This window comes from Typha latifolia, chromosome 9 (assembly GCF_019914945.1).
Source record: "Typha latifolia isolate L0001 chromosome 9, TyphaL0001v2, whole genome shotgun sequence".
In the NCBI taxonomy this organism is placed as follows: Eukaryota; Viridiplantae; Streptophyta; class Magnoliopsida; order Poales; family Typhaceae; genus Typha; species Typha latifolia.
In genome coordinates, this window is record NC_133094.1 from 4,992,992 (window position 1) to 5,016,740 (window position 23,749).

Consider the following 23,749-nt stretch of genomic DNA (forward strand, 5'->3'; position numbering starts at 1 on the left):
GCTAAAATTTTTCTGAGAGATGTTGCTCGATTACATGGCATGCCATACACGATTGTCTTGGATCATGATTGTGTATTTATGAGCGACTTTTGGACTGTGTTTTTCAAGATTGCGGGGACTCAATTGAACTTTAGTTCAGCCTACTATCCACAGACGGACGACCAAACCGAGGTGGTCAATCGAGGCAATGAGCAATACTTGAGGTGCTTTATTAGAGAGACGCCAAGACGATGGTTGGAGTTCTTACCATGGGCGGAGTGGTCTTATAACAACGCCTTCCATAGCAGCATTGGCATGACTCCATTTGAGGTGGTGTATAGACACACGGCTTCGACATTACGCGCTTATGACCTAGTGGCATCTGCAGATCGAACGGAGATGGACTTAGCTTTGATGGATAGAGACGCCACATTGAGAAGGTTGCGTGCCCATCTTAAACTTGCTCAAAACCGCATGAGTTATGATCGTAGCCATAGGAAGCAGGAGTTCAACATTGGTAGTTGAATGTTTGTGAGGGTGCAACCGTATTGACAGGTGACTTTGCATCCGATGCGAAACCAGAAGTTAGCACATCGGTACTTTTGGGTGTTAGAGTGTATTGGTCCGTTTCGGGTGTTAGAGTGTATTGGTCTAGTTGCATATCGTTTGGAGCTGCCTAAGGGGTCGAGAATGCATCCTGTCTTCTATGTTTCATTGCTGAGAGAGCGGATTGGAGATCATGAGGTCGTTAGATCAGTTCAATCGGAGCCATTAGAGGAGATAGAGATCGTAGAGCTAGTTCGTGTACTTGCTAGGCACTAGTGATAGAGATTCTAGTCAAGTGGCTTGGCAAGCCATCCGATAAGGGGACATGGGAGTTGGAGACTAATATTTTGAAGCGTTTTCCTGACTTTCACCTTGAGGATAAGGTGGGGGAAGCCTAATACATTTAGTTTTGATCTTTTCTTATTACATTAGTTGTTTATTTTTATTAAAATAAAATTCCTGTAGGTCATGTTAGAACGTTGAAAGAGTCGCGTTCGAACGACCTTGCGAACGCCTGCATCAGGTTCTCAAAAATAGAGAACGCAAATTGATATCTAAAAATCCACATATCGCCCCAGATCCCACGACCCAATTCTGGAAAGCAAACTCAGAGATCTATCTTCCATCCAAATTTGATAAGTGTCCAACGGTCAGATCATCGGTAAATCAGCCTGGAAGATACGACTATATTTAGATCCAAATTAGACCTCACTCATCATCTATTTTGAATTCTTTCCAATATTTCCTTAAAATATCTTTTCATATCTTCCCTATTCCCTTCCATCATATATCATCTACCATTCATAGCCATTCCATCTCCACCATTCATCCTTAATCCTCCATAACCATCCTCTATCTAACCAATCATCCACCATATCCAAGAACCGACGGTTGGATTCGAGACATTCTACAGGACCCCCGATCCGTGATCGTATTAGTAGCCAAATTGCATGGAATGCTAAGGTCAATAGTTTAAGACTGTGACCCGATTTTTATGAGTCACTTTTGGCAAGAGTACTTCAAATAGTAAGGTACTAAACTGAAAATGAGTTTGGCATATTATCCGCAAACTGACGGGCAATTCGAAGTCGTTAAGCGCTACTTCGAGCAATATTGCGATGCATCATCGGGGAGCAACCGAAGAGATGGCTAGCTTACCTACCTTGGGCGGAGTACTCATACAACATGGCTCATCATGTCGCTATTAGGATGACCACTTTTGAGGTTGTCTTTGGGCGCGTACCCCTAACACTGAGATCATATGACCAGCCGAGCGCACTTGACAGTACCGACATAGATGAGGTACTAGTGGAATGGAATGAAGTACTCAAGCCTCAAGCTTCATCTAGCAGTGGCACAGAACCGAATGAAGCAAGTGTATGACCGCAAGCACCAAAAAAGAAGCTATGAAGTTGGCGATTAGGTCTATGTTCGACTCCAACCGTACTGCCAAATCTCGGTATGAACTATTTAGAACTAAAAGTTGGCACATTGCTTGTGAATGCCTTGTGAACACCCCGTGTTTGAATGCCTTGTGAATGCCCGCATTCTAACGCTTGTGTCGCATTCAAAAATCCAGAGAAGGGGCTTTTTGAGTGCGTTCGAACGCTATCGACGAAAATCCTCTAGAATTAGGATTTCATATTATTTTAGAACTTGTTGGCTAGCCTCTATAAATATGTGGATGGAAACCAACTTTATGTTGCTATTGGATTCTTGATTTTTTGCCTCCTATCTTCTCTCTAGACTCCTCCCTCCCCCCATCCTCCCTCTTCACCATCATTCCACCTCTACCGTAGCAAGGTTTCTCCTCGCTTCTAATCTCCCTCGACTGTCAATCCACCCCTCTTCTTTGGGATCTCGACCACTTCGTTCCCTTCATCTACTTCCCTTAATCACTTCCACAATCCACCCTCATCTCCATACCCATCCATAACCCTAACATCCACTCCACCCGTCACCACCACCATCACCCACGTTATTCTATATTTTCGTCCCAACTACAGTTCAAATCTATGAAGGGCGTAAATACAAAAGTTGTAGATTACGAAGTTACGGATCCAACCCAATTAGTTTCATAATTGTATGACTACCGGAGAATATCTGACGAATATTTTCTCATGGTTGTATGGACTGCTTCCTACAATAAATTCATATCTTAAGGAATTATTCCATAGCCGATCTTTTGGTTCTAGATCCTATCAATTTGGTATCAGAGTCTATCAATTTGGTATCATAGCCTATTAATTAGTATCAGAGCCTATTAATTTGGTATCATAGTCTATCAATTGGTATTAGAGCATATCAATTTAGTATTAGAGCCTATCAATTGGTATCAGAGCAGGCGAACCTCAGACCTTCATTAATGGTTGAAACAAGGAAGATGACATCAACAAGGAGACCTATGGAGAGCACACCGATAAGGGAGGACTCAATGCACGATAATCCTAACTGTGAGGCCGATTCTTTTGAAGCGACCACGGCAGGACCGAGTCAACCAACATCCATGGGTTCATAAGGGGCATGTTCCAAACATTGTTCCATAGAGTTGACAACATACAAAAGGATCACAATGAATTCAAGGAATATATCGTGAATCGATTGGGTTCGTCATCTCCTCGACGACAAACGGAGTTTCAAGAAGGACCAGCGGTGGGATCCCATAGAACCGATACCCCACAGGTCCAGGTGCGTCATATGAGTGTCAATGATCCTCTCCTACCTATGCCTTCACATCATTCCTCACCTTCGTTACAAAACCCAACACCGATAGTGGTGGAACCCGAGAGGCGTGCGGCACCAGTGCGCTTCGTTGATGAGGAGGATTAGCACTATGAGGATAAGGTTGATCACTATAGAGTAGCTAATGGACCTGCTCGAGGATTTAGAGAAGATGATCGACATGCACAAAGGTTTAGACCTGAACCAAGGATCTTTCGCGAATCCGACAACGCTATTCAGGGGAGAACCGCACGCTTGGGCTTCTCAAAATTTTAAGACAGTGATACAACGGATTGGGTGTTTCAAGTTGAACAATATTTTGATTCTCAAGGTACAGCAGAAGATGCAAAAGTCCAGATGGCAAGCTTTCACCTCCAAGGAACGACATTGCATTAGTATAGATCGATAATTCGTGGTGGTGGATTTATCAGATGGGCTGATTTTTATAGGAGGATTACACGCAGATTTGGGACAGCGACATATGAAGATTTTGCTGCCACATTAAGCAAGATGGTTCAAAGGGCTACCATATTGGAGTACCAAGGTGAGTTTGAAAGAGTTAGTAGTCGTTGTGAGCTACCGTGGCCTGAACGTACATTGATGAGTATATTTATTTCAATGCTGCGAGAGGAGATAGAAGCGGATGTTCATGCTTTATGTCCTACTACTCTTGAGGAGGCCTTTGAGAAGGTTGTGAGGATGGAACAAAAGCATAGGGCTCTAAAGATGGCAGCGAAAACTAATTGGGGCAACCGAGATGGGCGGTTTGCACCTAGAACGCCGGCCGGAAATTCTATGGTTTCAAAAATAGCGGCTGCGACTACTAGACCACGACCACCTTTGAGACCTTCTTCCGACATTAGAGGAGGCACTAGACCCCAGTTTGAACTCTCACACCTGCACAAGTGGAGGAGCGAAGAGCGAATGGCCTTTGCTTTCGATGTGATGAGCGTTTCACTCTCGATCATCGATGTTCTAAACCGATTGGGAGTGTGATGCTTATCAATGGTCCTGAGGAGGATAATAAGGTTGATGATGATAGAGAGTGCCCAGAGGAGACCCATGAGAAGACCGTTGAGGAGGGCATGGAGGAAGATATCCAAGCTGAAATATCGATGCATGCATATTCGGATACTTCTGCACCGACAACGTTACGAGTAGATGGACTCGTTAGAAAGCATTGTGTGCACATCCTTATCTATTCAAGAAGTACACCCAACTTTCTAGACGAGACGCTAGTGAGGAGATTGGGTTTGGATGCTGAACCGACTACAGGGTTTGACGTTGCTACTAGAGACGGCACAAAGCTTAGGGCAGAGAGCTTGTGTCGCCGAGTCGGTATACAGGTTGTAACACCCAACCCTAAACACGTGCTTGGCATGAGCCCACATGGCACGTGCGTAGCATCTGACCATTTGGTTAGTTACTGACAATCAAATAAACATGTAGCAACATCATAATTTTATCCACATCTAAACTAAGAATAACTCAAGTCTAACTGTCAACAGTATACAGATAATCCTACTTGGGCCCTACACAGGCCACAACACATCATCAAGAGCTATTTACAACTACATATACACAACTGTGGTATATACGTAATTATTCAAGTACAAAGTCACCTGCTAGCATATAAAACAAGGATAAAGAAACACTTTTGGGGATGTCCACTCATACATCAGAAAAGATAACTCATCTAGCATATAACACTAACTACACTCTATTCTTCACCCACTGGTAAGACCTCCACGGAGTATCCTGCTCCACTCGTATACTTGAGTTTTTAAAAAGAGAAAACAAAGAGAGTCATAAGCTAAAGGCTCAGTGAATAAATCTTACTCCGAATTAGTGAAGCCAAATAGAGAATAAATCAATTACTAGATAATATGAATCAACAATAGCATCATGTCATAAACGAGTATATGAATGTATCCTCAATAATATATAAGTGAAAAGTAGATAATATGTCATAGCTGATAAAAGTATATAATCCTCGACAATGAGTAAATAGATTTCCATGTTATACTATCATCACAACTCTCTCTCAAATATAACACATGATGTATGCCGACCATGACGATGCTATGACATCAAATGCAACCATATATGATGCATATTAATCACTCGATAATTAGGTAACCAAATGATAATAAAATCATATGCATTTCTCAACATCACAATCATCACTAACATCTCGGTATAATATCATCATACTAGACCACTGTGCATAGTCACCACCCGGTACCGAGTCTCAACATCATGTCTGAAGGCTCAGAGCATACTCCGCGACCCACAAGAGTATCTCAAATATAATCATATCCCGCCACCCGCTAGGATATCAACATCCATCCAAACCGAGCACCCACATAGTTGATAGAAACCTTATGAGGATAACTCGCCACATATGCCCTAGCAAACGGCATGTGTCCGATTGTCTATGCGCACAGACTCAACTGACATCGGACATGGGCCACGAGATATCGCATATCAGCGACCATAATCATCACTCTAGGCACCCCTAACCCTGGCACCTACTCGGGTATCCTCCCGCTTTCTATCAACTATCCTATCAATCATATTTCATGCTTTCCTTCTAAATGCCAGATCACATGAATATATTCAGTACGATAATGAGTCAATGCATAACAGAAATTTAGGTGGAATTAGAATTAAGAGAAAATTAATGCAATATAGACTCTAACCATGTATCTAATACATGCATACTCCTACTAGTCTATCACATGCACACTCATACTAGAAATCACTCCGACACAAAGTCATAACAGTATAATCATCTCTAATCATCTCTATTTATCATCATCATACTCATACTCGACTGTAATCATCTCTAGATAAAGTCATATAATCATGCTGGAGGCCAAAACATGCATGTACATAATATATACTATAACCTAATTTGAGAAAGGTCAAAACATGCATGTACATAATTATTTATAATAAATAATGTCAGTCTTTTGATTCATTAAAATTAACCTGGCTAAAAGATAATTTCTTGTTGCAATTATGTACTCTTTATTTCTATATTTATTTTGTTATTTATTAACCATAATTATATTATTTAATAGTGTATTTAAAAACATAATTATATGCCTATTATTCTCTTTAATAATTAAGAAAATAAGAATTAAGTTACTGTAAATAATTACGTAAGAATATACGTACATAACCCTAATAATTACTATTACCTACCTAGGATTAAAATAGTATTTTATGTTGTAGGTATTTTGCTAAACATGATATAATTAGAATTATTTACTAACTATGATATAATTATATTTAACTCATATAAATTAAATACATTAAATTAACGAAACTAATTGAATAATTAATAGCATAAATAAATATAATTAGTAGTCAATAATATGCATATATATATATATATATATACAAAAAATCTACATAGTGTTGGGCTTAGCCCAGCACCATGCGCAGCAGCATGCGCAGCACCATGTGCAGCAAGGTGCAATCTGAGAGGTGGAAGAAGAAGAAGAAGAAGAAGAAGAAAAAGAAGAAGAAAAGGAAGGAAAAAAGAAAGGAAAAGGGGTTGGGCCGCAAGGGAGGGGTACGGCCGCTGGTGGCTACTTAGCGGCTGGCCTCTCGCTGGCGGCTCAAACCTCCGGTGTCCCGAGAGGAAACTGACAAAGACAAAGAGTAAGGGGGGAGAGAGAGAGAGAGGCTCACCAGCAGATTGACGGCCAATGGCGGCTTTTCCAGCAACCGATGACTGCAGGTGCACTAGATGGAGAGAGAGAGAGAGAGAGATAGAGAGAGAGAGAAAGAGGTCAGGAGAATGCGGGGAAAAAATAGAAAAATATTAGAGAGAAAGAAAGAGGGAGCCAGTCACGCAACGGCGGCGGAGTGGTCAGTGGGCCGGGTCCCACCTCCGCGGCGTGTAGTGCCGTGGCTCGGTGGAGGTGCGTGGCACCCCCATTGCTGCCACGGCATGCTGTGCATGCAGTGCATGCTAGGCACGAGGCCGGCCATAGTGTGGCCGGTCGCGTCGTGCCTAGAATTTTTTTCTTTTTTTTACTACCCTACTTGGGTTATTACACGGGTGCAAGGATATGACATCATTGTGGACTTGTATCCGTTGGCGCTACGAGGAGCGGACATTGTTATTGGTGCTTAGTGGTTACAGAGTTTGGGACCCGTCACATTTGATTTCCAGAGCATGTGGATGAAATATAAATAAGGAAACAAAGATGTGCGACTTGATGGTGTTCGGTCTTCGCCAATTCCTGCGATGCAGCCTTTCGTGGGGCTGCCTTGTGTGTATGATTTGGCCTATCTTCTTCTGTTAGGACTAGTAGAAGATGAGCCTCAAACGAGTTCAATTACTACCATTGAATTGTCTAATTTATTAGATAACTTTTCTGGACTGTTTGAGGAGCCGTAGGAGTTGCCATTGAGGAAAGCGGCGGACCATCGTATATAGATTATACCCGGGGCTACACCGGCAAACGTGAGGCCATATCGATATCCACATGTGCAAAAAGAAGTTATTTCAAAGATAGTAGCCGAGATGTTGGAGTAAGACCTCATACAACCAAGTCATAGTTCATACTCATCCCCCGTGCTATTGGTGCAAAAAGAGGACGGAACATAGCATTTTTGTGTCGACTATCGAGCATTAAACGCTATTACCGTCAAGGACCAGTATCCCATTTCGGTTATCGAGGAGTTGCTGGACAAGCTTGCAGGGGTGACTATATTTAGTAAGCTTGACTTGAGGGCCGGGTATCATCAAATTAGAGTTCACCCAATGGATGTGCATAAAACTGCATTTCGAACTCCGGACGGGCATTACGAGTTTCGAGTGATATTTTTTGGTCTCACCAATGCTCCAGCTACCTTTCCAAGGCCTCATGATGATATATTTCGGCCTCTCTTGCGAAGGTATGTCTTAGTATTTTTTGACGATATTTTAGTATATAGTAGGACTGAATCAGAGCATTAGCGGCATTTGGAGGACGTGTTGAATTTGTTGGAGCAAAACTAATTGAAGATCAAGAAGTCCAAGTGCCTATGGGGAGTACCAAAGGTGGAGTATTTAGCCTACATCATTTCAACGGATGGTATAGCGGCAGATCCTCAAAAGGTTGCATGTATGACCGCTTGGCATATTTCTACTACTACCACCGGATTGAGAAGATTTTTGGGGCTAACTGGTTATTATTGTCGATTCATCGCCGGATATGGCAAGATCGCTGCTCCTCTCACTTCTTTGTTGAAAAAGGATTCTTTTAGATGGACGGATGAAGCCACTTCATCCTTTGAAAAATTAAAACCAGCAATGACGACGACACCCGTTCTAGCACTATCGGACTTCACCAAAAAATTTATTGTTGAATGTGATGCATCGAGTGTTGGCATAGGAGCTATACTAATGCAAGAAGGACATCCAATTGCCTATATTAGCAAGGCTTTATTACAAAAATCTCAGCAATTATCAACTTATGAGAGAGAGATGTTAGCAATTCTGCATGTAGTGACAAAGTGGAGGCCTTATCGCGCCATGTGGAGCCTTTATGGGATAGCGCATACACACTCCAGCGCAGCAGCGATGGGTCACAAAATTGCTGGGGTATGATTAAGAAATTCAATACAAGAAGGGATCAGAAAAATATAGCGATACTGCCGAGCTTGCAGCCTATTCATCTCCTACCTTTCCATTCCTTGACGAGCTGAGGTATGCATGTACATCTGACCCAGATATTTTGAGATTGTTGCAGGAGGTGATGGATGATCTGAAGCGCCATCCTGAGTTAGAGAATCGAGGCGGATTGCTGCTGGACTACGGATGCATTTGAGTGTCCGCAAATGACGAATTGCGGCAAAAATTGTTGGAGCACTTTCACCAAACTCTAGAGGCTGGTTATGAGGGTGTCTTGAGGACTTATAGTAGGATATCTCAAAGTTGCATGTGGCCAGATTTGAGATAGGATGTGAGGAGTTTTGTTCGTGCTTGCAAAGTCTGTCAAAGGGCTAAAGCAACCACTTTGAAACCGGCCAAATTACTACAACCTTTACCTATACCGGACCGTGTTTGGGAAGATATTTCTATGGACTTCATAGAGGGTCTTCCGCTGGTACGTGGTTATTCTGTTATCTTTGTGGTGGTTGATATATTTTGTAAGTATGCGCACTTTTCGGTATTATCATATCCGTTTTCAGACAAGACGGTGGCTGAAAATTTTGTTAGAGATATTGCTCGATTACATGGCATGCCACACACGATTGTCTCAGATCGTGATCGTGTATTTATGAGCGACTTTTGGACTGAGTTTTTCAAATTGCAGGGGACTCGATTAAACTTCAGTTCGGCCTACCATCCACAGACGGACGGCCAAACCGAGATGGTTAATCGAGGCATTGAGCAGTATTTGAGATGCTTTGTTGGAGAGATGTCGAGACGATGGTTGGAGTTCTTACCGTGGGTAGAGTAGTCTTATAACACTGCCTACTATAGCAGCATTGGCATGACTTCATTTGAGGTGGTGTATGGACGCACAACTCCGACGTTACGCGCTTATGATCTAGTGGCATCGGCAGATAGGACGGAGGTGGACTTAGTAATGATAGATAGAGACACCACATTAAGGAGGTTGCATGCTCATCTTAAACTTGCTCAAAACTGCATGAAGCAAGTTTATGATCTTAGCCATAGGGTGCAGGAGATTGACATCGGCAGTTGGGTGTTTGTGAGGGTGCAACCGCATCGATAGGTGACCTTATGTCCAATGCGAAACCAAAAGTTAGTACATCGCTACTTTGATCCGTTTCGGGTGTTGGAGCATATTGGTCCAGTTGCATATCGTTTGGAGCTGCCGGAGAGGTTGAGAGTGGATTCTGTCTTCCATGTTTTATTACTAAGGGAGCGCATTAGAGATCATGAGATCGTTGGATCAGTTCTACCAAAGCTATTGGAGGAGATAAAGATCGTAGAGCTAGTTCGAGTACTTGCTAGACGCCGACGACAATATAGTACCAGCTTGGAGATAGGGATTCTAGTTGAGTGGCTTGGCAAGCCATCTAATGAGGCGACATGGGAGTTGAAAACTGATATCTTGGAGCGTTTTCCCGACTTTTCACCTTAAAGGCAATGTAGGGGAAGCGTTGTGAGCTAATACACTTAGTTAGGATATTTTCTTATTACATTATGTGTTTGTTTTTATTAAAATAAAATTTTTATAGGTCGCGTTCGAACGCCCTTGTGAATGCTTGTGAACGCCCGCGTTTGCAAATCCAGATAAGGGGCTTTTTGGGCGCGTTCGAACGCGATCGATGGGAATCCTCTAGAATTAGGGTTTCATATTGTTTTAGGACTTGTTTGCTAGCCTCTATAAATATGTAGATGGCAACCAACTTCATGATGCTATTGGATTCTTGATTTCTTGTCTCCTATCTTCTCTCTAGACTCTTCCCTCCTCCCTTTTCACCATCCTTCAACATCTACCGTTGGCAAGGTTTCTCCTCGCTTCTAATCTCTCCTTCTTCTTTGGGATCTCAACCACTTCGTTCCCTTCGTTTACTTCCTTTAATCACTTCCACAGTCCACCCTTATCTGCATATCCATCCATAATCTTAACATCCACTCCACCCGTCATCACCACCATCACTCACGTCATCATTACTACAGTTCGAATCTACGAAGGGCGTAAATACAAAAGTTGTAGATTAGAAAGTTATGGATCCAACCCAATTAGTTTCGTAATTTTCTGACTACTGAAGAATATCTTACGAATATTTTCTCACAGTTGTCTGGATTGCTTCCTATAATAAATTCAGATCTTAAGGAATTATTTCGTAGCCGATCTTTTGGTTCCAGAAACTATCAATTTAGTATCAGAGCCTATCAATTTGATATCAGAACCTATCAATTTAGTATTAGAGCCTATCAATTTGGTATCAGAGCCTATCAATTCCATTAGTAGTCCACGTAGATGCACCAATGCTTCTGTCGGAACATTTGCGTCGAATTGTCTTAGGGCAAAGAGATCATGGCTGAAAGACCATGGAGCCCCATACTAGACCTTCCACTTGTTAATCTGGAGTTCGAACACAAGGAGGAATGTGTTCTTGGCTGCTTCTATGAATTCAAGGTTCCCTTCAGGGGACCATGCTTTCATCAATGCAGCCGGGAGTCCCATAGTGTTGAAGGTCCTGTTAAATATGAGCTTGCCTTTAAGACATAGATCTGCCCTCCTAGAGGGCAGGATAGAGTCTTCCGGTAAAGTTATGGTGTCGTCCATTTTGTCCTCAGAGAGCAACTTCTGGATAAGCTTGTCGTCTCCAGTTACCATGGGTGCGGAGAAGAAGAGGGAACACTAGATGGAGAAATCTTGGTCTGATAGGTGGAGGAATGTGGGGGTTTTGGGTTGTTCTAGAAATGGCTGTTGCGAGAGGTGAAGAAAGGGAACATGCAGCTCCACTAAGAGTATGCGGGTAGGTAAGGGAGGGAGAAAGGGTTGGCTACCTGATTTCTTGCCGGGGGGGAGGTGATAGAGCAGGTTTGTAGTAGGGAAGTCTCTTAGGAGAGAGGAAACCCTAGCAGAGCTAGGAGGGAAAAGGAAAAAGATTCAGGGAGCGTTGTATTTGGGCTGTAATTTAACTAGAATGTTCAGTTGGGGGTCTCCTATTCAAGCAGAGCTGGAGAATGCGGTGGAGGCATCGCAAGTTGCACATCTATGAGAGGTTTAATATCATTTTGGAAATGAACTCTTTGGATCTGGCATAATTTTTGCAGGTGCCAGAAGATGTACATTGGTCAACTTATTAAGGGTATTGTACAACTTTGTCATAGACTTATTTATTGTTTTATAGATACTAGAATGTAACATATAGACAAATAGAGGCATGTCTGTGAACTAAGTGGATGTGGAAGACCACCGTGGGGGTTTGAGGATGTCTCAACTTATGTTAGACTTTGTTATGTTTGATGAGTTCGATTTCACTATAAGCAGGTTGTTGCTGCTTTATCATAAAAAGACTTTATGATTTTATATTTCTTTAGAGTCATATTATTGTGAAAACGACCCATGTTTTTCTATTTATTTTAAAAATTGGGAAGAAACTGATGGCATTGTGTTAATTATTAAGTTCAAGTCTTCTTAAGTCATCAATCATCTCACTCCCAAAAATTTATTTGTTTTCTTTTGTTCAGTTGACTGAAGTCAATGATTCCCATTATAAAAAATTAAAAAATTAAAAAACTATTGACCGAGGATTTGTTTAATAAAAATACAAACTCTCAGGGGTTAATTTGTAAATAGAGGTGTTATATACAAATATTCCTTCGGTTAATTAATTCCTTCCTGCAGCTCTTCCTCTCCATCTCGCGCGATCTGCTGCTTCCAATCCCCAATCCCCAATCCCCAATCCCCTAATTTCATCGAATCGAAACCCTAGATCTCGGATTCCTTCTTCTCCCATTCGTACGCACAGGTGCGAAAGGTTGTCTCTAGCGTTTATAACAATCGAACGGCGTTACTCGGGATCTAGATTTGGCTCTTCTTTTAATCGTATTCGTGTTTTGTGTGTTTTTATCAGGGTCTTTGTGGGGTTCCTCGATGGCCTCGTCGTCGTCGAGCCAGCCAGAGTTCGATTACTTGTTCAAGTTATTGATGATCGGGGATTCGGGCGTCGGGAAAAGTAGCCTCCTTTTAAGATTCACGTCCGACTCCTTCGAGGATTTGTCTCCTACGATTGGTACAGTTTTTTATCTTTCTTTGCTCGCTTTAAGTGTTATGTATGCGTTCTATTAGATTGGTATGCATCAAGTTGCTAAATTTTCACGCTTGTTAGTGGGAAGGAAGAACTTTTTGGAGATTCACAAATAATCTATGTTTATTCGTAGATGTCATAATCTTTGTTTCTGGTGTATAGTACCGTTGTGACGCTAGCATTTTTTTGAAAGTTAGCAACTATTCAAGATTGTCTTCGTCAGCTAAATGTAATATTATGTTCGTCGGCTAAATTTAAATATTACGCTGGATCTCAACACTTCATGATATCTGCCTCATGATGCTTGTACTAACGCTCCATTTTAAGTTCAGGTGTGGACTTTAAGGTAAAGATGGTCAATATTGGAGGGAAGAAACTGAAGCTTGCAATATGGGATACAGGTGATACTTGCAGTTCCATTCAGTTCTTCTCACTTGTAACATGATTTTGTTTAGTTTTATTGGTTTTCTTTTATCAATCATCACTTTTAAATGGTGTTAGCAGAAAATCGGAAAGTAAGGATTCGTACCATCCTTTGAATTCATTATATTTGATGCATTAACCATTAATCAGTAGGAAGATTCTCTTATTGCCAACTATCTTGTAGTCTTTCAACAGGCTCCTGAATTTCCTACAGATGCAATGTAAACCCTACATCTTACGTAGGCAACTAGTGTCAAGTTGAGAACCTGCACAGATTGTTCTTTAAGCTTGGCTGATTATTCTTGTAGCCTTATGATTGACTCCATATGGGGAAGACACGAATTAGATGTCAAGGTTCAGGTATTTTAATAGTGTTCAACTCTTTGATTGTTATTTTCAACTTTTCAGTTAAGATTCTTTTAGGTGGTATAGTTATTAAAATGATAAAATTCGAAAGAAAGGCTTATTTATTTTTATCACAAGAAAAAGCATATTTGCTAATTCTTCTTGAAATAAGAATGCAATAGTTTGTAGTTTTAGAGATTTGTTAGACTTCCACACTAAAGTTGATACCCGCTAGGTAAAAAGAATAGATACATATATTAATAATTTAGAACACGAGTTATGATTATTTGTATACCTGGATCAAGCACCCTATGTCAGTAAGCTGATATCCATATGAAAGAAAAAAAAACAGTGTGACTCCTATGTTTAAAAGGTGACATTTTATAAGTTAGGACTTAAGGTTGACAGAACCACATATGGTATATTAGGTAAGCGATTGTATATGTGGCATATTACTAAGAAGAGTTTCTGAAATGTAGAATATTTGAAAACTATTTCTCGACAAGAAAATCTCTAAGGAGTGGCAATGACTTGAGCAGGCAAGATGAGGCCAAAAGAGTAAACAAATAAACTTAACTCATAAGAGAGGTAAATTTATTCAACTTGGTCACTTTTGCCTTTTAGAGGCTCTATATGAAGGTATTATAGAGTGAAACTGTGGATGAAATTCCAAATCATGATTATCATGGTTGATACAAAAATGATAAAGGCAACATGCAATTTTGATTTAAACATTAGGTCTTCAATATCAATAAGAAAACAAAATCTCCAATTTAGAAAATTATTCTCCCCATGTTTTGTTGCTAGGTTATGATGAAGATAATTCTACATATGTTAGATAGCTACTTTTAGCTATTTATTGGTTTACTAGTGATAAAATAATTAATACACCATGCACTACAAGACCGCACAGGTGTCCGCATATGCGCCCGCATACCACATATGCACTATGCTATGACTTGATTGTCAGCATACTATTGGTGCTACTCACAACGTTGTTACCGGTTCTTAATTTTTTCATATGTAAATTGCTGTTATGTTTAGGTTTGTAAATACCTGAGAGGAAACCCTTTAGGGAACAACTGAATGAAATTGGTTTGAGTTGTGAGCCCCTCCTTATGAGTTCAATTTATATGTTCATTGCTTTTCCGCTTATATTGCCTACTCCAGTCATCAGGTAAATCTTTGAAGTCTTTCACCCTTTCTTGTCGAGAAGACCTTTCTTGCATAAGAAAGTAAATATCAGATTGAAGACCACTTTTTAAGTTACTAGAATCTTTAACATATTATAGGCCTATATTTGTGTATTATGATAGTCTAATGAACATTAACAGTTATTTATAAGTTTTACAGTGTCAAATAAACAGACTAGTTAGTGTTGATTGATGAAAAATCAGAATATAGGCTTTGAATCACTGGTCATAATCTTTAGTTCAGACTCTTTAGTGCAGACTTTGCATCTAATTAAACATCTAGCAGTAATAATGTGGGGATTCCCAAGAGCCTTTGTATTGTTGGGATCTGGACTGCTTTGATAGAACACTCTCCCAGAATTGGAGGGAGAAGCACTTTCTTTAACTGTTGGAAAAGATTGCTTGCTTTGGCATTGCTTTATGTATTCATTGATTCTTTCTTTAAATGGTGTGCTTATTTTGCACTGCAGAAATGCAAAAATGTATGTATATGTAGACAGAGACACTGGGAGGCTGATGAAAAACATATCACTGTATTTTTTTCTGTTATAATTGATGCAAAGTGGTGATAATACAAAGGTGTCTTTGGTGCAGCTGGACAGGAGAGGTTTAGAACTTTGACAAGCTCATACTATAGAGGAGCGCAAGGGATTATAATGGGTATGCAGTTCTAGGATGCCTCTTCTTTCCATTTATTTTGAACCAAACAATTTAAACTTTCTTTGTTGACAAACAACTTTCTCAAAATTATGAGATTATTGTTCTAGATTTGTTCTATTTGGCATCTTGGTTTTCTAACATTGCCATTATTTTGTTGTTCAAGCTCAAGAAAGTAATTTATGTGCTGTATCACATCTTCATTTTAAGCATAAGTAGCAATTTCTGAGATGCAATTTTCTGGGATGGGTAGAACACATTGTATGTCGTATGTTCTGATTCTATGACAATAATAGAAAATATTGATTACTATATTTTGAAAAAATTGAGCTCACATGAATCCTTAGGTTTGCTATAATATTAATTGAAAAATATAATAATCACCCTAGGAGATATGATCTATTATACGCTATCGATAATAGTATATGAAAAATAAAGCGTGAAAAGATAATTGCAAACATACAATGTTTTGCGTGAAAAAATCCTAAACCGAGTAAAAAATCACGAATCCAAATTCGGATCAAAACTAATCACTAAAACCTGTAGCAGTTAATAAAAAACTTATAAAACGCCCATCGATTCACATGACTCAATCTGTACTAACCTTGCTCGCTAGATTTTACAACACACTATTTTCTGTAATAAGTTTCTAAGTCTCAGTGACTCTCGAGGTTAATCTTTCTATCTCAGTGACCCTCGAGATATAGTTCTTCCAAATCTAATGTAGATACGTTGAGATAAGAATGATTCAGCACAATCTGTCGAAAGTAAAGAAGTGATCTCCAATGACCACCAAAAGGTGATCTCAATATTATAAATGGCGAGCACTTCTAGAGTTAGATTAAACCTCTTTATATACTTCTTAGAGATAAAATAAATATCTCTTTAAAAATTCTCAACGGATTCTCTTAGAGATAAAAAAAATGCCTCTTAGAGATAAAATCAAATATGATCTTATAAAATTTTAGATTTTGTAAAATATTTATAGTGCGCTCAAACACCAATCGTGCCCATTCGAACGACCTGACTTGGATTCCAACTGCGTTCGATTGGCTAAAAATAGGTCTCTGTATTTTTAAACGTGCTTTGAATGGCTGCAAGGTGCGTTCGAACACCCAAAAATCTATCTCTATATTTCTGAATGCACTTTGAACGCCCTGTTCGAACGGCAGACTAGACAGCTAAATACAGAATAATAGTTTTTGTGCCCTTGGGTATTTTTTTTATATGATTGCAATCTTCATGACACTAGCTAAATACTTCAATGACACTTTGACTTCAAAATTAATCTTCCACTTTAATATTTTTCATTAAATATTTCATAATTTATATATATGCTTATACATAAAATTTAGACACATTACATGAATATAAATTATGTTTTAAAATATAATTTGTCAATTATATAAGTACAAGCAAAACCTAACATATTTTTCTCTTGAATGTGGGCTATTTATTTGCTCCTCAAGCATTTGTAGCTAATGTACATTTGTATTAAGACATTTGAGAATGTTCCCTTATTCACAATATATGTTCTTATGAATTCTGAGTTTCACGTTTCACTATTTTGTGATCAAAAGAGTTGGACAGCTTGATAGGTTTGGAGGCCTATGTAATTCAGCCAAGGTCAAATAGATTTTTACTATTGAGTGATAAGTTTTGACTAGACGGAACTCTATCAAGCAATACCACAACAAAACAATTGTTAAAAAATTAAATCACAATCCCTAGCCCCTGACTAGACTTGAGAGAAAAGAGAACAGAAGAAAATCATTTATTTCCTGACAAACTCAAGTAAAATGGCCTATAAATAGTCTCTCATTTGGACTAATCGTTTAAGGAAACAAAACAAGCCAAATCTAATCAAACTCGAAAATAAAATTAACTTAACCAATGAAGTGGCTGTTTAGGCCGTTCGAATGCATCGAAAAGTTTGCTCTCGGCCAACATCGTCATGACTCGTTCCAATGAGACTAGATGAATCGGGATGCCTACGAGAGTTTTACTCTTGGGAAATTGCATCATTAAGTCGTTTGGATGCCTAGTTGGTGAACCGAATGGCCATTCGAAAGCCTGGCTCAGAAAAGGATTGTTCTGCTATCGAATCCATTGCTCCTCCACTAGTTGCCTGGCGCTGCCTCCATTTATAAATAAACTGGAATAGGGCGCCTGGACCTCCATTCCTATCAGTGAGATATCCTGCCTTTGTAATATTTGGATGTTGAATTTGTGAAGGTCAAAAAGGCAGCATTATATATCTTGATTATTGTTTTATGAGTATTGCTTTAGGGCCTTTTCCTTTTAAATGCTACTAATTAGTAGGATATCTTAGGATAAAAAATGTAATACATTGGAAGATGGTGGGTATTAGTTGAGGTAATAGTATAATGAGAAGTTAGAGCCTTAGAGGTTGTTAAATAAGCCATGTTGTTGGTTGCATACTTGCATGTAAGGTAATATCCCTACACATTATTAGCATTTAAAAGGACTACACGTGTTTTCCTTGTTTTATTGGCAATGTGGCATGATTCCTGTCTTCGAATTTTTTAGCTCATTTTTCAACTTCGTTGGTAACTGTTGTTTTGGATTATCTCAGTTTATGATGTTACACGAAGGGACACATTCACTAATCTTTCTGATGTCTGGGCCAAGGAAATTGACCTTTACTCAACTAATCAAGACTGCATAAAGATGCTGGTCGGAAACAAGGTTGACAAGGTAATGTTGCATAATTATTTTCTGCACTAGTTTAGATTTTGTTTTTCAGTAATGGTGTATTTCTCCTTTTTATTGATCTCAGAACCTTTGGAATTTCTGTCATTGTCATATGCTATATATGTGACTTAATAAGACTGCACTTAACAGGAAAGTGAGAGAGCTGTTACAAAGAAGGAGGGTGTTGACTTTGCTAGGGAATATGGATGTCTGTTTCTTGAGTGTAGTGCAAAAACAAGAGTCAATGTGGAGCAGTGCTTTGAGGAACTCGTCTTAAAGGTGCTCCCAGTTTAAGTACCCGTTCATTTTTGTGTTATAAATTTATAATTATTCATGTTCTCTATATTTGCTAAGCAATAAGACATAATAATGAGCCCAATTACACCTCCAGTATTTATAACATCTTAGTTGTTACTGCAATCAATTCTTCTTGTCTGCATGCACGCAATACTCGACTAGGTTGGGATACCCTTTTCTAAGGTTGCAGGTTTGATCGACCAAAGGGGAGGGTTAACCCCATTGTTCAGTGAAATAGATGGGAACTAACAATCTAAATATCAGGATTGAGATAATTGTCTTTCCTGCTTAGAGGTTAGATATTTAAACGTCTCTTTTACTTCTCTGCAATACTGTAATTGAGGCATTTTCATAAGTGCCTTTAGTAGCTTTGCCAGATTTTAACTCTTTCTGGAGACCAAAACTCTATTTTGATTTTTGCTTCACTCCAGCTTTAATCTCATTGAGGTGTATTAGTCTTTCTCCTGTCTGGATCTATTTTATCCTTGCCCTTGGGTCTCTTAGATTGTTTTGAAGAACCACATAGCTTTTGAACCACTAACAAACATGAGCATTCATACCCATAAATTTGCACACATACTATGCAAATGTAAACACAAAGAGCAAGATACAAGGGGGAAAATGGGCTTATAAGTTTTGACCTTCCCTTCTGATTTCTAAGCTGTTGTTTTATTTTATTTTCAGAAATAAAGCCTAGTATATAAAGGGTAAGGTTTAGTAATGTTAGAGCTCGATTTTACACATCAACTTGCTTTGCAGTAGCATCTGAATTGCTATTGGAAGTCGGACTGATGACCTTTAACTTGTATTAACACAGATCTTGGACACACCAAGCCTTTTAGCTGAGGGCTCAAAAGGTGTACAGAAGAATATTTTCAAGCAGAAGCCACCTGAAACTGATGCTTCTACAGGCAGCTGCTGCTGACCAGTTTTCTTATCCAAAATCTGGTTCCAGTGGTGGTAAAGATAGCAGCCATGTGGATGATGACATACAAGGTGGTTTGTAGTGTTTTATTTTGGTATTCCTTCCATGTATACTACCCTATCAAGAGAGGCTCTTGAATCCAATCACACAATTTGCTTTTTCTTATTGTCTATTATCATGAAAACGATTGTGAAGTGTTCTGTTCCACTAAGATGGTTTGTCTTGTAAAAGTTGTTTGTTTAAATGCTATTGATCATATGTAGATACATGATGAAAAGCTATCTAATCTGGTGGCATGACTGCAATGGCAAGAAGGGCGATTTGCAATGTTCAGAATTGATGGTTGCTTCTTGGGTGCTAGTTCTGTGTAGTGATCTTTTCAGATGTCTATAGATTTATTGACACAAATGCCTCTAGTCATCTGATTGGATGTGTATATTAGTAGGTGAAGAGAGAGTGATGACATTGGATGAGGACAACAAAATATCTAGAGAAGAAAACTCTAGAAACTATCATACATTTCTCTTTCAGTCATTTGAATGACTGTCGAAAAGTTAAAAAAAAAATAATAATAATAATAATAAGAAAATGGGTGAATGATATGATTCTCTCTAACAAAAATCGAGGGTTTTAGATAAACTGGTAATTGTTTTCCTCGTATCTCTGCATGGACAAAATATTGTTTTAATAATATAGTCTTCATTGTTAGCCTTTGCATCACATTTGTTTTAGTAATCCTAATTTGTTTGAAATAGTTTGTGGGATTCTAAATTCCCAAATAAGTGATTTTCTGAAAATATTCATCATTTTAGTTGTCTCCCAAAACCACCCATTCTATCAGCAGTTATTTTGCTGTTGAATAGAACATCAATCTAAATGGCGGATGAAGTTAAGCTCAGGCGCATCCACGGTATAAGGCCTGTTAGAGAGGCTCCAGAAATCACTCATTTCTTATTTGCAAATGATCTACTCTGAAAACATGAAAGTTGCTGATCTTTATTGCAAGGTTTTAGGGCAAACTCTTAATCTAGACAAATCGGGTTTGCACTTCAGCAAATATACTAGCATTGCTAGAAATTCTCAAATAATAGCTACTCTCAATGTTCATCTCCTTACTTGGGTGACCTAATTTTACCGAAGTCCAAAGCTGAAGCCTTTAGTTTTGTTGCGGACAAAATTCAAGAAAAACTAGTAGGTTGCAAGGCAAGAATTCTTTCCCACGTTGGCCGGCTAGTTCTTATAAAATCAATGTTAAGCTTCATTCCGATCTTCTTCATGGGCACTACGTTGTTTCCGATGGCTCTTCTCGAGAGGAAAAAGGTCTTGATGAGGAACTTTTGATATGGCTTCAACCGAAACACTCCTCACATCTATCTCAAAAGTTGGAATTTGCTATGTCAACCCGACCCATAGTCAATGGGGGGCCTACTATTTGCCAGCATGAGTTAGTTAACAAGAGCTTAGTTTTGAAGTTGGCCTAGATAATGCTTATAAATTCTTTGAGCGACTAAGCACAGATTTAAAAGCAAAATAGTTTCCCGTTAGCTCCTTTTAGGATTCTATGCCTAAGACGTGGATCAACTTAGACCTCATCCTCCATGAGAAGCTTAAAGGATTATCTTAGATCTAATGTCTACTGGGAAGTGGAGAATGGAGAGCTTCAATCTCTATCCTTCATGACCCTTGGCTCCCTTTGCCTGACATCAACTCCCCTAACCTTCAGCTAATTGTAGCGCGAATTAAGGATCTTTTTCAAAGTGAGGCCTGCAATTTTGAGCTACTTCAAGAAGTTAATTGAATGACCAAAGCATCGATTGCTTCACTCTTTGCCTTGTTCAACCACTAATGAGTGAGTGCCAAATTTGGATGGAGTCTTGCAGAAACAAAAGGACTTAATGTTTTAGTAGAAAGATTTCGGTTTGCCTTCAACTCTGTGGTACAAATCATACTCTCTCAACATGTGTAGGCCCTGCTATCCTCAACCGAGATGATCGTCTTATCTAGAAGTTTGCCCTAGTGGAAACTTTCTCAGCCAAATTGGCTTTCTGCGTCCTTACGAGAGGCAGATGGTTTAGCATATCCTCCTTCGCTGAGCCTAAGAGGTTATGGGAGGTTGTTTAGGGGACCAAGCCTAAGAGGATATGCCTAGAATTAAGGCCTTCTTGTTAGAGGTCTCTAGTTAGTGCTCTCCTTTTCAAAGAGCTTCTCCATTGTAGGATTCAAGTCATTGAGGCCCTCTGCACTCGTTGCCAACTAGGGCCATAGCCCATTGAACACGGTAGCTTTTCCAGGGCTACCTAGTTCTACTACAAACTTAGGCTAAAAGTTGTCGCGTCCAATCCAAAGGTTGGATCATTGAATTCTATTCTTGGCTACTAATTTGTTGTCAAATAACCTAAGCTTCTTCTTTAGCCTTCTCTAGTGCATTTGGAAGGAGCAAAACGACCTGATCTTCAAAGGGTCTTCTCATTCTCCTATTCAAATTGTAAAGTATGTTGACCGTCTCCTTGGGGTGAACTTTTTTGAACCTGACTCCTTTTTTTCCACCCTGTACAGAAACATTCCATTGGGGTTGGGGCCGGTAGCTAGGGTTACTTGGAATAGGTTGATGTTGCATGGTGAGATAGTCATGATAGTGGGATACGTGTCATTATTGTTGCTCATCCAAATGAGCTCCTATTAGGCAAGGTGACTTATCTCAATTTTCATTAAAATGCACTTTACAAGGAAGCATTTTTATCTAAGTTAAGCGCTTTAGAGACTCTAAGCAATCTAGGCAGTGGTAACAACTGTTGAGTCTTTAGTGACTCATTCACTTTGATGAATATTGTTATTGGAGCTTAAAAAAATATTCAACTGATCTATCTCTCCCATAGTTTAAGAGTGTCGCAAGTGGATCTCTAATCACTTTAGTATCAGGTTTGCTACATGGGTAGGATTATCAACACCATGGCCTATCACTTTGCGAGTCTAGTTTTTCGGAAAGGATATTATAAAGAATGAACTACTCCACTTGATGGTTTGGATTGTACTTTTATATTCTAATAAATATTTGTCAATGAACTTTTCTAAAAAAGAGAACAATTATATGATATTTCCAAAAACTCACATGAATGTGTGTGAAATTTTGCATAAATATTTATTCTAAAGAAAAACATTAGCAATAATAATAATCTCATTTATTTTTTTGGGAGAAAATATAATTTGCATTCCCAGGTCATGCCAAATTCTGAGTGTCGTATGGTGATTTTTTTTTTGTTTATATTACTTAATTTCATTATTATTCGAACTTATATACACATGTGGTTTTGTTTTGCATCAACTAATCAGAAATAATTTTTTTGTTAATTTCTTTTGTCCTATGCTTCTTTTGTTTCAATCTTTCTCAATTTTATATTTTAAAATATTACAAAAATTAAAAGTAAACTAAAATAAAGGGAAAAGTGATTAAAAGTTTAATATTTTTAATAAAAAATTATCTTTATAGTTAGTTTTGATGAAAGCATTCACATAAGCTAGAACAACACAGAAGTTAACAAAAAAAATTCAATGAGGCACTTTGGAATATAACCTAATTATAAGGGGATAAATTTATTTTTCTTATTTTTTTTTACCTTCTTTAAGAAAACAAATATTTCCTACTCTTAAAAAATTACTTTTTTGTGTGTCCATCATTCTTGAATCCCAATATATAAATTGGACTACTAGACCAATTATATTTAGAAATAAACCACAACAAACTCATACTAGATGGATCTAAACCTATAATCTCATGAAGAATTTACTAAATATCAATATCAATAGGATGGATCTAAACCCATAATCTCAAGCAGACTATGCTATAGTTCTCAGATCATTGTCTAACATCATCTGACATTTTTTCTTCTTTGAGAAAAGGTTCATAGGTCGTTGACATATAACTACATATAACTAGAGAGGATTACAGATTACATTCAACTGCTCGCCAGTCCAAAGACCTGAAGACTTAAAGAGGGTAGCATGTTAAGCAAGATTGCGAGCATAAAGTGATACGATTCGATCTATATTGGCTCCACGCGCGACGTTAGGTTTATTGTGATGAGCCTATTTATCTAGTTGAGTTTGTTAGAAGCAATAAAAGTATTTTTGTTGGGGTGTGTTCAAATGCAGGGACTGCATTCAAATGGAGATGTGAATGCATGTACACATTCACAAAAATAGAGAA

The 23,749-nt window shown here is 38.8% G+C and overlaps 1 protein-coding gene across 2 annotated transcripts; it reads left to right on the forward strand.

Moving 5' to 3' along the window:
• Nucleotides 1-12,583: 12,583 nt before the first annotated feature.
• On the forward strand, nt 12,584-19,881 carry LOC140795476 (ras-related protein RABC1). Of its 2 annotated transcripts, none has more exons than XM_073148041.1 (7): nt 12,584-12,711; nt 12,817-12,975; nt 13,323-13,391; nt 15,546-15,611; nt 18,205-18,326; nt 18,474-18,602; nt 19,438-19,881. In XM_073148041.1, exons 2-7 carry the CDS (start codon nt 12,837-12,839, stop codon nt 19,543-19,545), a joined length of 633 nt encoding a protein of 210 aa, XP_073004142.1. In that variant the 5' UTR covers nt 12,584-12,711; nt 12,817-12,836; the 3' UTR covers nt 19,546-19,881. The 2 variants fall into 2 exon arrangements, with proteins under 2 accessions (XP_073004142.1, XP_073004141.1); XM_073148040.1 differs by having other exon boundaries at nt 12,587-12,720.
• The last annotated feature ends 3,868 nt before the right edge of the window (nt 19,882-23,749 follow it).